Source organism: Ranitomeya variabilis, chromosome 8, assembly GCF_051348905.1.
Source record: "Ranitomeya variabilis isolate aRanVar5 chromosome 8, aRanVar5.hap1, whole genome shotgun sequence".
NCBI lineage: Eukaryota > Metazoa > Chordata > Amphibia > Anura > Dendrobatidae > Ranitomeya > Ranitomeya variabilis.
The window spans coordinates 177,295,356-177,313,547 of record NC_135239.1 but is presented as its reverse complement, the minus strand read 5'-3'; the positions used below and the strand labels follow the sequence as shown (position 1 = coordinate 177,313,547).

The window sequence follows — 18,192 nt, the reverse complement described above, 5'->3', positions numbered from 1 at the left end:
AGATTGTGAGCCCCAATGGGGACAGCGACGACAATTACTGTAAAGCGCTGTGGAATTAATGGCGCTATATAAGTAAATACATTCTAAGTCTGTGGATCCTTATACTGCTCTCGCAGAATGTTGTATAGACACATAGAGAGGTGTCTGAGCAACCACTTAACTTGGCTACCCCTATTATTTATTTATTAAACGTTGCTTATATAGCGCTTTTTCTGCAGCACTTTACAGACTTTTTCATCACTGTCCCCACTTGGGCTCACAATCTACAATCATACATATCAGTATGTCTTTGGAGTGTGGGAGGAAACCGGAGGAAACCCACACAAACACGGGGAGAACATACAAACTCCTTGTACATGTTGTCCTTGGTGGGATTTGAACCCAGTGGGATTTGAACCCAGGACCCAGCACTGCAAGGCTGCAGTTCTAACCTCTGAGCCACCATACAGTGCTACTCACTGAGCTACCAAACTAACCACTGAGCCACTGTGCTGCCCTAATAATATATAAATATGTCAACTTAACATTGCTGCCCCTGTAATATATAAAAGATCTTTTCAAATGATAATTATCGCAACTTGTGCTGCATGTGCTCACAATGGTTGCAGGATCCAAAACGTGTATTTTGCTGCCATGTGACCATTTTTGAACTCATATTCTTCTGTAAAGAAGACAGGGTGTCTGCGAATCATAAGTCACACTGTACATTAAACTCTACAGGACAAAGTTCCATACGACCAAAAATTCAAAAGTATGGTATTCTTCGAGATGTTTGTGCTGTGGTGGGTTGCAAGACGTGGTAAGTTCCCAAGTTCACTCAGATCATTTACATGTTTTTTTAAGGCTTAAAAATGTGCATTAAAACAAAAACAGAAGAAAAAAATTTTTTAGCGCTTAAGGTATTTTTTTTTAAGCAAATAGGTACAACTAAAAAATGAACTTGTTGCTTTGTTTTACATATGGTAAAATGCATGAAAGAAAAAGCATCATGTGCACTATGGCGTATATTTCCATTGAAATGAATAGGAAGATTATTCATAGAGTATTTAAAATATTTTTTTTTAATGTGGATTTTTCCATGTCAAAAAATTATGTGAACCAAATGTGTGGATATTGCAAGGAAATATTTTAAATCACTTTTTTCAGCTCATAAGAAATTGACAATTGAACAATTTATTTTCTGCCCTCTGCTGGAAAAACTGCAGAATCTCTGACTTGGGTTGGAAAATATATTCAGCAAAAATATTGAATATACAGATAGAAATGGAGGTGAATATTATTATTTGCTCTTTTTTCATCTGGTTCTTGTAGTTTGTCACCGGTTTGTTAATTTTCACCTTCTTTAAATTTGAGCCTTTTTTAAAGTCTATTTTAGGGCTCTTTCAGATGTCTGTGTGTTCGGTATGTGTGGTGACAGTTTTCACACGTACCGGAGACACTTACACACGTAGATGCATTCAAGTGAATGGGTCTGTGTACATGTCAGTATGTTTCCACGGACCGTGTGTCCGTGGGCAAAATACACTGACGATTTTTAACAGCAGCACGGGCATCAAGACGTACCGCACACGTGCATACTAATGACATCCGTGTGTCATCAGTGTGACACGTACTGCTGCCTGGGAAGCAGTGGTACAGTTAGCACTGTTCCCCGATGCCGGGTGCTGAAGACCACTTGTATCATCCTCCCCTGCTCTGCCAGTGATCAGCACAACCAGAGGAAAATGTTGAGCGTTATATTCACCTGATAACAGTTAGAGCAGGCAGCAGCTGTTGGGACTACTACTCCCATCAGGCTACACCTGCTGCTGCTAAAAACCGTGAGCGTAGGTGGCGGCTGATGGGAGTATTCATTAGCCACCTCCTGCACTATAAATAAATAAATAAATTAAAAACAGGCTTAGGTTCGCTTGTATTTTTGACAAACAGCCAGGCAAAACTGACAGCTGTGGGCTGCAACCCTCAGCTGTCAGCTTTAGCAAGGCTGGTTATCAAGAATAGAGGGGTCCTCAGCTGTTTTTTTTTATTTAAATAAATAATAAAAAATAATGGTGCCCCCATTTTTTTACAACCAGCCTTGCTAAAGCAGGCAGCTTTGGGCTGGTATTCTCAGGCTGGTAAGAGGCCATGGATATTGACCCCCCCAGCCTAAAAACACCAACCCGCAGCCACCCAGAAAGGGCACAACTATTAGATGCACCAATTCTGGCACTTTGTTTGGCTGTTCCCACTTGTGGGGTTATATAACTCTCAACGTTCTCCCCTGCTTGCACTGATCACCGGCAGAGCATGGGAGAATGATGAGAGCGGTCTTCAGTACCCGGCACCAGGGAACAGCGCTTACTGTACTGCTGCTTCCCAGGCGCTGGTACGTGTGGTACTGATATGGCCGCAAGTATTACACACACGGAAACTGATAGCTACGATACTGATTTTTCCAGTCTCGAAATTATCAGGACATGTGAAACCGGACTTACATGTATTTTTTTTTGGTTTGATTTTTTTTTTTCCTGTTGTTTTAATGCTTACCTGTCATGATCTCTGCAGGCAGAGATCATAGCAAGCCTATAGAGGGACAAGCTCTCGGAAGATGGAACTATACTGACCATGAACTAAGCCTGCCGCGCAACTAGAAATAGCCAGGTAGCATTTCCTATTTATCGCTAGATGCCCAGCTCTGGCCTAAGACCTAAATAGCTAGCAGAGGGAAATATAAGACCTGGCTCACCTCTAGAGAAATATTCCAAAGAAGACAGTAGCCCCCCACATATAATGACGGTGAGTTCAGATGAAACAACAAACGCAGCAGGAAAATAGTCTTAGCAAATTTGAGGTCCGCTTACTAGATAGCAGAAGACAGATAGTATACTTTCATGGTCAGCAGAAAAACACTAACAAAACACCATCCAGAGATTACCTTAAACTCTGGCATTAACTCATAACGCCAGAGTAGCAATCCCTGATCAACGAGAGCATTCCAGACACAGTAACAAAACTTCAGCTGTGAACTGGAACAAATAGGCAAAACGAAACATGGACAAAAGTCCAACTTATCTAGTAGTTGTCTAGAAGCAGGAACAAGCACTGAGAGGCATCAGATAACATTGTTGACCGGCAAGAAACCACCAGAGAAATGAGCTTAAATAGCGACACCCACTACTGATGGAACCAGGTGAAACAGGAAAGAGGAAGACAAGTCCAATTCCACAAGCGGCCACCGGGGGAGCCCAGAATCCAAATTCACAACAGTACCCCCCCCTCAAGGAGGGGGCACCGAACCCTCACCAGATCCACCAGGGCGACCAGGATGAGCCCTATGGAAGGCACGAACAAGATCAGAAGCATGAACATCAGATGCATTGACCCAAGAATTATCCTCCTGGCCGTAACCCTTCCAGTTGACCAGATACTGGAGTCTCCGTCTGGAAACACGAGAGTCCAAAATTTTCTCCACAACGTACTCCAACTCACCCTCAACCAACACCGGAGCAGGAGGCTCAACTGAAGGTACAACAGGTACCTCATACCTGCGCAATAACGACCGATGAAAAACGTTATGAATGGAAAAGGACGCAGGGAGGTCCAAACGGAAAGAAACAGGATTAAGAATCTCCAATATTCTATAAGGGCCGATGAACCGAGGTTTAAACTTAGGAGAAGAGACCCTCATAGGGACAAAACGAGAAGACAACCACACCAAATCTCCAACACAAAGCCGAGAACCAACACGACGATGACGGTTGGCAAAACGCTGAGTCTTCTCCTGGGACAACTTCAAATTGTCCATAACCTGCCCCCAGATGTGATGCAATCTCTCCACCACCGCATCCACTCCAGGACAATCCGAGGATTCCACCTGACCGGAGGAAAATCGAGGGTGAAACCCCGAATTACAGAAAAACGGGGACACCAAGGTGGAAGAGCTGGCCCGATTATTGAGGGCGAACTCTGCCAATGGCAAAAAAGCAACCCAATCATCCTGGTCAGCAGAGACAAAACACCTCAGATATGTCTCCAGGGTCTGATTAGTCCGCTCGGTCTGGCCATTAGTCTGAGGGTGAAAAGCAGATGAAAAAGACAAATCTATGCCCATCCTAGCACAGAATGCCCGCCAAAATCTAGACACAAATTGGGTACCTCTGTCAGAAACAATATTCTCAGGAATACCGTGCAATCGGACAACATTCTGAAAAAACAGAGGAACCAACTCAGAAGAAGAAGGCAACTTGGGCAGAGGAACCAAATGGACCATTTTAGAGAAACGGTCACAGACCACCCAGATGACAGACATCTTCTGGGAAACAGGCAGATCTGAAATAAAATCCATCGAGATGTGTGTCCAAGGCCTCTTAGGAATAGGCAAGGGCAACAGCAGTCCGCTAGCCCGAGAACTACAAGACTTGGCCCGAGCACAAACGTCACATGACTGCACAAAGACTCGCACATCTCGTGACAGGGAAGGCCACCAGAAGGATCTTGCCACCAAATCCCTGGTACCAAAAATTCCGGGATGACCTGCCAATGCAGAAGAATGTACCTCAGAGATGACTCTGCTGGTCCAATCATCCGGAACAAACAGTCTATCAGGCGGACAACGATCCGGTCTATCCGCCTGAAACTCTTGCAAGGACCGCCGCAGATCAGGAGAAACGGCCGACAAAATTACTCCCTCCCTAAGGATACCTGTGGGTTCAGAATTACCAGGAGAGTCCCAGTCATCAGAAAAAATCAGAATATCATCCAGATATATTATCATAAATTTATCCAGAAAATCGCGGAAAATATCATGCATAAAAGACTGGAAAACTGAAGGGGCATTAGAAAGACCAAAAGGCATGACCAAATACTCAAAGTGGCCCTCGGGCGTATTAAATGCGGTCTTCCACTCATCCCCCTGCCTGATCCGCACCAAATTATACGCCCCACGAAGATCAATTTTAGAGAACCACTTAGCACCCTCTATACGAGCAAACAAATCAGTAAGCAATGGCAATGGGTATTGATACTTAACAGTGATCTTATTCAGAAGCCGATAATCAATACATGGTCTCAAAGAGCCTTCTTTTTTTGAGACAAAGAAAAACCCAGCTCCCAAGGGAGAAGAAGATGGACGAATATGTCCCTTTTCCAAAGACTCCTTTATATATTCCCGCATAGCAGCATGTTCCGGCACAGACAGATTAAACAAACGACCCTTTGGATATTTACAACCCGGTATCAAATCTATGGCACAATCGCACTCACGGTGCGGAGGTAACGACCCAAGCTTGGGTTCGTCAAAGACGTCTTGATAATCAGAGAGGAACTCAGGGACTTCAGAGGGAATGGACGACGAAATAGAAACCAAAGGTAAGTCCCCATGAATACCCTTACATCCCCAGCTCAACACAGACATTGCTCTCCAGTCCAAGACTGGGTTGTGAGACTGCAACCATGGCAATCCCAGTACCAAATCGTCATGTAAATTATACAGCACCAGGAAACGAATAATCTCCTGGTGATCCGGATTGATACGCATGGTTACTTGTGTCCAGTATTGTGGTTTATTATTAGCCAATGGGGTGGAGTCAATCCCCTTCAGAGGAATAAGAGTCTCCAAAGGCTCTAAATCAAAACCACAACGATTGGCAAAGGACCAATCCATAAGACTCAGAGCGGCGCCAGAGTCAACATAGGCGTCCGTGGCAATGGATGACAAAGAGCAAATCAGGGTTACAGACAAAATAAACTTAGACTGAATGGTGCCAATGGAAACAGACTTATCAAGCTTCTTTGTACGCCTAGAGCATGCTGATATAACATGAGTAGAATCCCCACAATAGAAACACAATCCATTCTTCCGTCTAAAATTCTGTCGCTCGCTCCTGGACAGAATTCTATCACACTGCATACTTTCTGGCGTCTTTTCCATAGACACCGCCAGATGGTGCACCGGTTTGCGCTCCCGCAGACGCCTATCAATCTGAATAGCCATTGTCATGGACTCATTCAGACCTGCAGGCACAGGGAACCCCACCATAACATCCTTAACGGCATCAGAGAGACCTTCTCTGAAAGTTGCCGCCAAGGCGCACTCATTCCACTGAGTAAGCACAGACCATTTACGGAATTTTTGGCAGAAAACTTCAGCTTCGTCTTGCCCCTGAGATAGTGCCATCAAAGTTTTTTCTGCCTGAAGTTCCAAATGAGGTTCCTCATAAAGCAAGCCCAAGGCCAGAAAAAACGCATCCACATCGCGTAACGCAGGATCCCCTGCTGGCAATGAGAAGGCCCAATCTTGAGGGTCACCCCTGAGCAAGGAAATCACAATCCTAACCTGCTGAGCAGGGTCTCCAGCTGAACGAGACTTCAGGGACAAATAAAGCTTACAATTATTTCGGAAATTCTGGAAGCTAGCTCTATTCCCTGTGAAGAACTCCGGCAAAGGAATTCTCGGCTCAGATACCGGAGCATGTACCACAAAATCTTGTAAATTTTGTACTTTCGTGATGAGATTATTCAAACCCGCAGTTACACTCTGGAGATCCATTATTGTCAGGTGCACACAGAGCCATACAGAGATTAGGAGGAGAGAGAGAAAAAAGACTGCAGCAAGGCAGACTGGAGGGAAAAAAAAAAAAAAAAAAAAATTCCAGCAGACTTCTTATAACTCTCCTTTCTCAACCTGGGTCTTTAACACTTTATTGGCCGGTCAAACTGTCATGATCTCTGCAGGCAGAGATCATAGCAAGCCTATAGAGGGACAAGCTCTCGGAAGATGGAACTATACTGACCATGAACTAAGCCTGCCGCGCAACTAGAAATAGCCAGGTAGCATTTCCTATTTATCGCTAGATGCCCAGCTCTGGCCTAAGACCTAAATAGCTAGCAGAGGGAAATATAAGACCTGGCTCACCTCTAGAGAAATATTCCAAAGAAGACAGTAGCCCCCCACATATAATGACGGTGAGTTCAGATGAAACAACAAACGCAGCAGGAAAATAGTCTTAGCAAATTTGAGGTCCGCTTACTAGATAGCAGAAGACAGATAGTATACTTTCATGGTCAGCAGAAAAACACTAACAAAACACCATCCAGAGATTACCTTAAACTCTGGCATTAACTCATAACGCCAGAGTAGCAATCCCTGATCAACGAGAGCATTCCAGACACAGTAACAAAACTTCAGCTGTGAACTGGAACAAATAGGCAAAACGAAACATGGACAAAAGTCCAACTTATCTAGTAGTTGTCTAGAAGCAGGAACAAGCACTGAGAGGCATCAGATAACATTGTTGACCGGCAAGAAACCACCAGAGAAATGAGCTTAAATAGCGACACCCACTACTGATGGAACCAGGTGAAACAGGAAAGAGGAAGACAAGTCCAATTCCACAAGCGGCCACCGGGGGAGCCCAGAATCCAAATTCACAACACTTACCATCATGTGTGTGGTTCAGGGTTTCCAAATGTTATTAGCTTTATCATCAATTGTGACTTTTATGGTTAAAATGAAAAATACTTGTTTAATAGCTCAGCCTTCTCTTTGTCTTCTTCAATTACACTCACTGGCCACTTTATTAGGTACACTGTTGTGAAATTGGATTCTGGGCTCCCCCGGTGGCCACTTGTGGAATTGTACTTGTGTGCATCATCCCCTCTGTTCACCTGCTCCTATCAGGATGTGGGAGTCGCTATATAACCTTGCTCCTCTGTCAGTTTCATGCCGGTCATCAATGTAATCAGAAGCCTTTCTGTGCATGTTCCTGCTACTAGACAACTCCCAGCTAAGTTGGACTTTTGTCCTTGTGTGTTTTTGCATTTTGTTCCTGTTCACAGCTGCTGTTTCGTTACTGTGTCTGGAAAGCTCTTGTGAGCGGAAATTGCCACTCTGGTGTTATGAGTTAATGCTAGAGTCTTAAAGTAATTTCTGGATGGTGTTTTGATAGGGTTTTCTGCTGACCATGAAAGTGCCCTTTCTGTCTTCTTGCTATCTAGTAAGCGGACCTCGATTTTTGCTAAACCTATTTTCATACTACGTTTGTCATTTCATCTAAAATCACCGCCAATATATGTGGGGGCCTCTGTCTGCCTTTTGGGAAAATTTCTCTAGAGGTGAGCCAGGACTGTCTTTTCCTCTGCTAGGATTAGGTAGTTCTCCGGCTGGCGCTGGGCATCTAGGGATAAAAAAACGTAGGCATGCTACCCGGCCACTTCTAGTTGTGCGGCAGGTTTAGTTCATGGTCAGTATAGTTTCCATCTTCCAAGAGCTAGTTCTCATATATGCTGGGCTATGTTCTCTCGCCATTGAGAATCATGACAGTTTGACCGGCCAAAAAAAAGGGTTAAATTACTGGCTGAGAAAGGAGAGAAAAAAGAAGTCTGCTACAATTTTTTTTTTTTTTTTTTTTCCCTCTAGTTCTGAGTGTGCTCTTAATTGAATCACTTGCTAGTCTGCCTATACTGCAGCCTTCCTCTCTTTCTCTCCTTCTTATCCTTGAATGGCTCTGTGTTCACCTGTTTCAAATGGATCTTCAGAGTGTAGCTACAGGTTTGAATAATCTCGCCACAAAGGTACAAAATTTGCAAGATTTTGTTGTTCATGCACCTATGTCTGAGCCTAGAATTCCTTTGCCTGAATTCTTCTCGGGGAATAGATCTCACTTTCAAAATTTTAAAAATAATTGCAAATTGTTTTTGTCCCTGAAGTCTCGCTCTGCCGGAGACCCTGCACAGCAGGTCAGGATTGTAATTTCCTTGCTCCGGGGCGACCCTCAAGACTGGGCTTTTGCATTGGCACCAGGGGATCCTGCGTTGCTCAATGTGGATGCGTTTTTTCTGGCCTTGGGGTTGCTTTATGAGGAACCTCATTTAGAGCTTCAGGCGGAAAAGGCCTTGATGTCCTTGTCTCAGGGGCAAGATGAAGCTGAAATATACTGCCAAAAATTCCGCAAATGGTCTGTGCTTACTCAGTGGAATGAGTGCGCCCTGGCGGCGATTTTCAGAGAAGGTCTCTCTGATGCCATTAAGGATGTTATGGTGGGGTTCCCTGTGCCTGCGAGTCTGAATGAGTCCATGACGATGGCTATTCAGATCGATAGGCGTCTGCGGGAGCGCAAACCTGTGCACCATTTGGCGGTGTCTACTGAGAAAACGCCAGAAAATATGCAATGTGATAGAATTCTGTCCAGAAGCGAGCGGCAGAATTTTAGACGAAAAAATGGGTTGTGCTTCTATTGTGGTGATTCAACTCATGTTATATCAGCATGCTTTAAGCGTACTAAGAAGCCTGACAAGTCTGTTTCAATTAGCACTTTACAGTCTAAGTTTATTCTATCTGTGACCCTGATTTGTTCTTTGTCATCTATTACCGCGGACGCCTATGTCGACTCTGGCGCTGCTTTGAGTCTTATGGATTGGTCCTTTGCCAAACGCTGTGGGTATGATTTGGAGCCATTGGAGGCTCCGATACCTCTGAAAGGGATTGACTCCACCCCATTGGCTAGTAATAAACCACAATACTGGACACAAGTGACTATGCGTGTTAATCCGGATCACCAGGAGGTTATTCGCTTTCTGGTGCTGTATAATCTACATGATGTTTTGGTGCTGGGATTGCCATGGCTGCAATCTCATAACCCAGTCCTCGACTGGAGAGCTATGTCTGTGTTAAGCTGGGGATGTAAAGGAACTCATGGGGACGTACCTTTGGTTTCCATTTCATCATCTATTCCCTCTGAGATTCCTGAATTCTTGTCTGACTTTCGTGACGTTTTTGAAGAACCCAAGGTTGGTTCACTACCTCCGCACCGGGAGTGCGATTGTGCCATAGACTTGATCCCGGGTAGTAAATACCCTAAGGGTCGTTTATTTAATCTGTCTGTGCCTGAACACGCGGCTATGCGAGAATATATAAAGGAGTCCTTGGAAAAGGGACATATTCGTCCTTCGTCATCTCCCTTAGGAGCCGGTTTTTTCTTTGTGTCTAAGAAAGACGGCTCTTTGAGGCCGTGTATTGATTATCGACTTTTGAATAAAATCACGGTTAAATATCAATATCCGTTACCACTGCTTACTGATTTGTTTGCTCGTATAAAGGGGGCCAAGTGGTTCTCTAAGATTGATCTCCGTGGGGCGTATAATTTGGTGCGAATCAAGCAGGGGGATGAGTGGAAAACCGCATTTAATACGCCCGAGGGCCATTTTGAGTATTTGGTGATGCCTTTTGGTCTTTCAAATGCCCCTTCAGTCTTCCAGTCCTTTATGCATGACATTTTCCGCGATTATTTGGACAAATTTATGATTGTGTATCTGGATGATATTCTGATTTTTTCGGATGACTGGGACTCTCATGTCCAGCAGGTCAGGAGGGTTTTTCAGGTTTTGCGGTCTAATTCCTTGTGTGTGAAGGGTTCTAAGTGTGTTTTTGGGGTTCAAAAGATTTCCTTCTTGGGATACATTTTTTCCCCCTCTTCCATCGAGATGGATCCTGTCAAGGTTCAGGCTATTGGTGATTGGACGCAACCCTCTTCTCTTAAGAGTCTTCAGAAATTTTTGGGCTTTGCTAACTTTTATCGTCGATTTATTGCTGGTTTTTCTGATGTTGTGAAACCATTGACTGATTTGACTAAGAAGGGTGCTGATGTTGCTGATTGGTCCCCTGATGCTGTGGAGGCCTTTCGGGAGCTCAAGCGCCGCTTTTCTTCCGCCCCAGTGTTGCGTCAGCCTGATGTTGCTCTTCCTTTTCAGGTTGAGGTCGACGCTTCTGAAATCGGAGCTGGGGCGGTGTTGTCGCAGAGAAGTTCCGACTGCTCCGTGATGAGACCTTGTGCTTTTTTTTCCCGTAAATTTTCGCCCGCCGAGCGGAATTATGATATTGGGAATCGGGAGCTTTTGGCCATGAAGTGGGCTTTTGAGGAGTGGCGTCACTGGCTTGAGGGGGCCAGACATCAGGTGGTGGTATTGACTGACCACAAAAATTTAATTTACCTTGAGTCTGCCAGGCGCCTGAATCCTAGACAGGCGCGCTGGTCGTTGTTTTTCTCTCGGTTTAATTTTGTGGGGTCTTACCTACCGGGTTCTAAGAATGTTAAGGCGGATGCCCTTTCTAGGAGTTTTGAGCCTGACTCCCCTGGTAATTCTGAGCCCACAGGTATCCTTAAAGATGGAGTGATATTGTCTGCCGTTTCTCCAGACCTGCGGCGGGCCTTGCAGGAGTTTCAGGCGGATAGACCTGATCGTTGCCCACCTGGTAGACTGTTTGTTCCTGATGATTGGACCAGTAGAGTCATCTCTGAGGTTCATTCTTCTGCGTTGGCAGGTCATCCTGGAATCTTTGGTACCAGGGATTTGGTGGCAAGGTCCTTCTGGTGGCCTTCCCTGTCACGAGATGTGCGAGGCTTTGTGCAGTCTTGTGATGTTTGTGCTCGGGCCAAGCCTTGTTGTTCTCGGGCTAGTGGATTGTTGTTACCCTTGCCTATCCCGAAGAGGCCTTGGACGCACATCTCGATGGATTTTATTTTGGATCTGCCTGTTTCTCATAAGATGTCTGTCATCTGGGTGGTGTGTGACCGTTTCTCTAAGATGGTCCATCTGGTTCCCTTGCCTAAGTTGCCTTCTTCTTCCGAGTTGGTTCCTCTGTTTTTTCAAAATGTTGTTCGTTTGCATGGTATTCCGGAGAATATCGTTTCTGACAGAGGGACCCAATTCGTGTCTAGATTTTGGCGGGCATTCTGTGCTAGGATGGGCATAGATTTGTCTTTTTCGTCTGCTTTCCATCCTCAGACTAATGGCCAGACCGAGCGGACTAATCAGACCTTGGAGACATATTTGAGGTGTTTTGTGTCTGCGGATCAGGATGATTGGGTTGCTTTTTTGCCTTTGGCGGAGTTTGCCCTCAATAATCGGGCCAGCTCTGCCACCTTGTTGTCCCCGTTTTTCTGTAATTCGGGGTTTCATCCTCGATTTTCCTCCGGTCAAGTGGAATCTTCGGATTGTCCTGGAGTGGATGCTGTGGTGGAGAGGTTGCATCAGATTTGGGGGCAGGTGGTGGACAATTTGAAGTTGTCCCAGGAGAAGACTCAGCTTTTTGCCAACCGCCGTCGTCGTGTTGGTCCTCGGCTTTGTGTTGGGGACTTGGTGTGGTTGTCTTCTCGTTTTGTCCCTATGAGGGTTTCTTCTCCTAAGTTTAAGCCTCGGTTCATCGGCCCGTACAAGATATTGGAGATTCTTAACCCTGTGTCCTTCCGTTTGGACCTCCCTGCATCCTTTTCGATTCATAATGTTTTTCATCGGTCATTGTTGCGCAGGTATGAGGTACCGGCTGTGCCTTCCGTTGAGCCTCCTGCTCCGGTGTTGGTTGAGGGTGAGTTGGAGTACGTTGTGGAAAAGATCTTGGACTCTCGTGTTTCCAGACGGAAACTCCAGTATCTGGTCAAATGGAAGGGATACGGTCAGGAGGATAATTCTTGGGTCACTGCCTCTGATGTTCATGCCTCCGATCTTGTCCGTGCCTTTCATACGGCTCATCCTGATCGCCCTGGTGGTTCTGGTGAGGGTTCGGTGCCCCCTCCTTGAGGGGGGGGTACTGTTGTGAAATTGGATTCTGGGCTCCCCCGGTGGCCACTTGTGGAATTGTACTTGTGTGCATCATCCCCTCTGTTCACCTGCTCCTATCAGGATGTGGGAGTCGCTATATAACCTTGCTCCTCTGTCAGTTTCATGCCGGTCATCAATGTAATCAGAAGCCTTTCTGTGCATGTTCCTGCTACTAGACAACTCCCAGCTAAGTTGGACTTTTGTCCTTGTGTGTTTTTGCATTTTGTTCCTGTTCACAGCTGCTGTTTCGTTACTGTGTCTGGAAAGCTCTTGTGAGCGGAAATTGCCACTCTGGTGTTATGAGTTAATGCTAGAGTCTTAAAGTAATTTCTGGATGGTGTTTTGATAGGGTTTTCTGCTGACCATGAAAGTGCCCTTTCTGTCTTCTTGCTATCTAGTAAGCGGACCTCGATTTTTGCTAAACCTATTTTCATACTACGTTTGTCATTTCATCTAAAATCACCGCCAATATATGTGGGGGCCTCTGTCTGCCTTTTGGGAAAATTTCTCTAGAGGTGAGCCAGGACTGTCTTTTCCTCTGCTAGGATTAGGTAGTTCTCCGGCTGGCGCTGGGCATCTAGGGATAAAAAAACGTAGGCATGCTACCCGGCCACTTCTAGTTGTGCGGCAGGTTTAGTTCATGGTCAGTATAGTTTCCATCTTCCAAGAGCTAGTTCTCATATATGCTGGGCTATGTTCTCTCGCCATTGAGAATCATGACAGTACACCTGTCCAACTTCTTGTTAACACTTAATTTCTAATCAGCCAATCACATGGCGGCAACTCAGTGCATTTAGGCATGTAGACATGGTCAAGACAATCTCCTGCAGTTCAAACCGAGCATCAGTATGGGGAAGAAAGGTGATTTGAGTGCCTTTGAACGTGGCATGGTTGTTGGTGCCAGAAGGGCTGGTCTGAGTATTTCAGAAACTGCTGATCTACTGGGATTTTCACGCACAACCATCTCTAGGGTTTACAGAGAATGGTCCGAAAAAGAAAAAAAATCCAGTGAGCGGCAGTTCTGTGGGCGGAAATGCCTTGTTGATGCCAGAGGTCAGAGGAGAATGGGCAGACTGGTTCGAGCTGATAGAAAGGCAACAGTGACTCAAATCGCCACCCGTTACAACCAAGGTAGGCCTAAGAGCATCTCTGAACGCACAGTGCGTCGAACTTTGAGGCAGATGGGCTACAGCAGCAGAAGACCACACCGGGTACCACTCCTTTCAGCTAAGAACAGGAAACTGAGGCTACAATTTGTACAAGCTCATCGAAATTGGACAGTAGAAGATTGGAAAAACGTTGCTTGGTCTGATGAGTCTCGATTTCTGCTGCGACATTCGGATGGTAGGGTCAGAATTTGGCGTAAACAACATGAAAGCATGGATCCATCCTGCCTTGTATGGAGCATCTTTGGGATGTGCAGCCGACAAATCTGCGGCAACTGTGTGATGCCATCATGTCAATATGGACCAAAATCTCTGAGGAATGCTTCCAGCACCTTGTTGAATCTATGCCACGAAGAATTGAGGCAGTTCTGAAGGCAAAAGGGGGTCCAACCCGTTACTAGCATGGTGTACCTAATAAAGTGGCCGGTGAGTGTATATCTCTAAATATAATTTTTAGGTTATATCGGTTAAAGAAAAAAAAAGAATTTGGGGCAAAAAAAACAACAAATGCCATAAGACAAAAAAAAGAAAAGTGACTTAAACAAAATGCAATCGCTATATCGAGCCCTGTACCTTGTGGTGTTCCTCTGCATTATTTTTCTCACAAATAATATCATAAATCAAATATTCCACAACAGAACAAATTGTACTTTACTTATGATTACTTTCCTTCAATTGTTTTTCCTTCAATTTGTAACATTTTCTATCGCTAAAAACTGTATGTTGCTTACGAAGGCAATGGACAGGAGGGTGAGTAGTTGTTATAGAGCAGCTTTCTGTTCAGTCCCATAGATGGGGTGGGCTCAAGCAAGGGACCACCTTCTATAATAATAGCACACACAGACTTGTATTCTAGATAACATTTTACTGTAAAGAGATGTTTTCACCAGAATTTTTTCATGAAATGCCTTGAAATCTTGGGAAAAAAATGTTTACGCAACTCAAAATTGCACAAAAGCTTTACAACTTTTGGTGTTTTGATGCCAGTCCTAAGTGGGCAGAGTGGGGGCAGGACAGGGGGTGGTGATGCCTGCCCATAAATTACACCATAATAACATTTGCGGCAGTGGCACATGACAGTTGTAATAGTAAGAGGCATAAGGCATCTACTGAATTAGGCACATCTAACTCCGGCGGTGCCTTCAGTAAAACTGCATTCAATCGCCAGTCTAGCATCTGTCAGTAGGATCAACCCTCCTAAGCTCTCAATAAAGGCATTCAGGTCATAAAAAGTTGAACAAAATGATACTTTGATATATGCGATCCGATTTCTAATTCCAGAGAAATTCACATTTTTGTTAATATGTAAATGAGCTGTTAAGATCTATGGGCCTGGACATAGATCTCCCTGAGAATCTGTTTATATGTGAGACATGTAGATCAGGAGAGTAGACTCAGTACATGTCTCACACTGGTTACGTCCCCTTTCATTTAAAATAAGACTTTCGGGAAGATCTAAGTCCGGCCCATAGATCTCAACAGCTCATTTGCATATTAAGAAAAACGTGGATTTCTATGGAATAAGACATCAAATCACAAATATCAAGGTATCATTTTATTCACCTTTTTATGACCTACATGCCCATATAGACGGCTCAGGAGGGCTGATTCTACAGACAGATTCCCTTTTAATGAGTTGAATTTGGAGAAGAGATTTGTTACTGTATATTAGTTGAGTTGAGCTATTTATTTATTGTTCGTGTGTCATTGGTTTATTGCAAACAGTGGAAAGTTGGTAAATGTTACCAATAAACCTAACTGCAATGGGGGTTGAATAATTTTGATTGCAACTGTAAGTATTCTATTCAGTAGGTGCCCTCCCCGCAAGCTGCCTATAGGCAAAGGCCAACTGTGCCCATGGGCAAATCCATCCATGGTTATGGCAATGCTATTTGTCTATTTGTACTTGATCATAACTGATGTGTAATATGAAGATAGTGTTTTACGTAGAGGTAATATGAAATACAGATATGTTATGTAGTACTGGGTCATTGATGTGTATTAGGTTATTGATTGACTATCTCATGAAAAGCCACTTGTCTGTTGTCTTTCAGGTCATGGATTGTACAATGCCAGTGATCGGTGAACACCAAGTGGAGGATCGACAATTAATAGCTGAATTAGTCGTAAACAAGATGAATAATGTTTTGTCGAAAACTCCGATTCCCTCCCCGCAAAGACCAATGGCAACCGCACAGCCACAGGTAGCCATGTACAATATAATAGATCTTTAGCGATATTTCCCAGTTCTAATACTGTATATTGATGATTATTCGTAGGATAGGTAATCAATATCAAATTAGTGAGGTTCCGACATCCGGCATCCTCACTGATCGGCTGTTATCTGCTCCCAGGAATTGCACCTTATTTTCCATTACCTTGAATAGCAGATATGTGTAATAAAGCTCTGTTCATGGTAGCATGGCATTTAGTAATAGAGCTTCCAGAGAAAGGCTCTGCACAGGCCACTCCACTTAGCAGGTCCAGAGGAACCCTGACCTCCACCCATTAACCCCTATACAGGAATCTGGATTTATGCAGAGTAACATCCATGGAATGGTTGCTGGCCGGTAGAGCAAGCTGGCAGAGAGAAGGTTTGTCAAGCCGGGTCATTTCCAGGAGGTCAAAGTCAAGGACAGAATCAGGTAATCAGAGAAATAAGGCATAGTAAGTAACCAAACGCCATGAGTTTTCACAGTACAAGGCAGCTAGAAGTTAGCTGCTGGGAGTTTAAATAGGGAGTGCCCCTGCCCAAAGCTCACAATACATAGCTGATTACAACAGATAATTAGCATCTTGTAGCAAATCATAGACTTCCTGTCTATAGGCAGGAGTCCAAGTCCCAGCCACACATATAGAAATCTGGACGGCAGATGCATACACCAATGCCACTGGCGGTGCAAGTGCGGCGCCACCTCATCGCAGAAGTTATAGGAAAGGGTTCAGGCGCAGACAAAACAGAAAGATGCAGTACCTGGGAATAGCCACTAAGCAATGTATGGCGCTGTGACATTCTGACTCTGTACATTGTTTACAGCCAGCGCTGATAACAGCTGATTGGTGGTGGTGCCGGACCGCCAACAATCTCAGATCGATAGCTTATTCTGCAGTCATCAGTATGTTAAGGTGAATTTATACTGCAGGAAAATTGTGCAGTGTAAATTATGCAGTGTTTCCTAATGAATTGAGCAGTGTAAAGAGGCTGAAAAAATGCTCTTAGGATGATGCACAGCTGAACTCGCCCTATGTAAAAATGACATGTGTTGCACTACTTCTTGTCTGTTATGTCCTGTCCGTCCTCATCTGGGCACAGGATTCGGGCGGACTGTAAGGAGCGGATCACTCTGCTCCTGATGGGGAAAGAGCTGCCTTTAAATGATTGACAGCAGTCTGAGCACACGAGCTCAGATCAGTCTTCACAGATTCTGACAAAATTTAGAGCGTTGGAAAGCAATCTGCAGCACTTTTCAAGTAAAGGGACCGGCACGTGCGCTTCAAAGCATCAGCTTGGTCCTAGCCGACCACTGCATCTTCAGTCCTCAACTTTACACGTGCCTTGGTGCTTCTTCAAAAGAACTTGACCAGCAAATCTTGAGACTCCAGTCTGCTTTGAAATCTGTGCCTGGGAGAGACTTTACTGATGCAGTATAACTACCTTGTGTCTTGTTGCTGTGCTCATTCTTGCCATGGTGCATGACCTGTGACATGAAATTGTTTTCCACAACCTCACCTTTTTAGTAGAGTTTGGTTGTTCCTCACCCAGTTTTAAGCCTCTTACACTGCTAATTCTGTTTCAGTTAATGGCTATTTTTCAACCTACATATGAATAGGATGATCATTATTGTGCAACTGTACCTAGAAGAATTGATGCTGTTTTAAAGCCAAAGGGTGCATATTATCACGGTGCAACAATGTGGATGGGATTTATAGAAATCCCATGCCCACTGTGTTTTTTTTGTACACAGCGTAAACTGACCTGCAGTGCATGTTTGAAATTAAATTTGCAATATGTTTTTTTGAGAGAACCTGAATGAACTTGAACTGTCAATCAACAACCTTTTAAGCTGTGGCACTTCCAGAGCCTTCATCACAGTATTGGCATGGCTGTTATTGGCTGGCGCAACATGTGACCTAATCTGTATAAATGCTTGATCACAGGTGCTACCACCATTCTGCTTTGATTTGCGTAGGGACAGAATGAGGGACAGTATTAGGTTCTTTGTGTGCACTCTGCAAAAAAAGCCTCTGTGTGTGTGTACTCTGTATGCATGTCAGTGGGGGTACCATGCCAAAAAGCTTCTGTGTGCGGATCTATAGATAATAGATATAGATAATACCAAGCCCAATGGTTAGTAATAAACATAATAAAATAGTACATAAAGAGTTAAATAAAGACACACACACACACAAAATCTGCGTTAGGCCGGGGTCACACTTGCGAGAAATTCGG

At 44.4% G+C, this 18,192-nt stretch overlaps 1 protein-coding gene across 1 annotated transcript in view; it reads left to right on the top strand.

Annotated features, from left to right (window-relative positions):
- Positions 1-18,192, top strand: part of SYN2 (synapsin II) — a 386,089-nt gene that overhangs the window by 319,878 nt on the left and 48,019 nt on the right. The window contains exon 10 of the mRNA XM_077276522.1: positions 15,797-15,946. Coding sequence (XP_077132637.1) covers positions 15,797-15,946 — 150 coding nt within the window. The remainder of the gene's footprint in view (positions 1-15,796; positions 15,947-18,192) is intronic.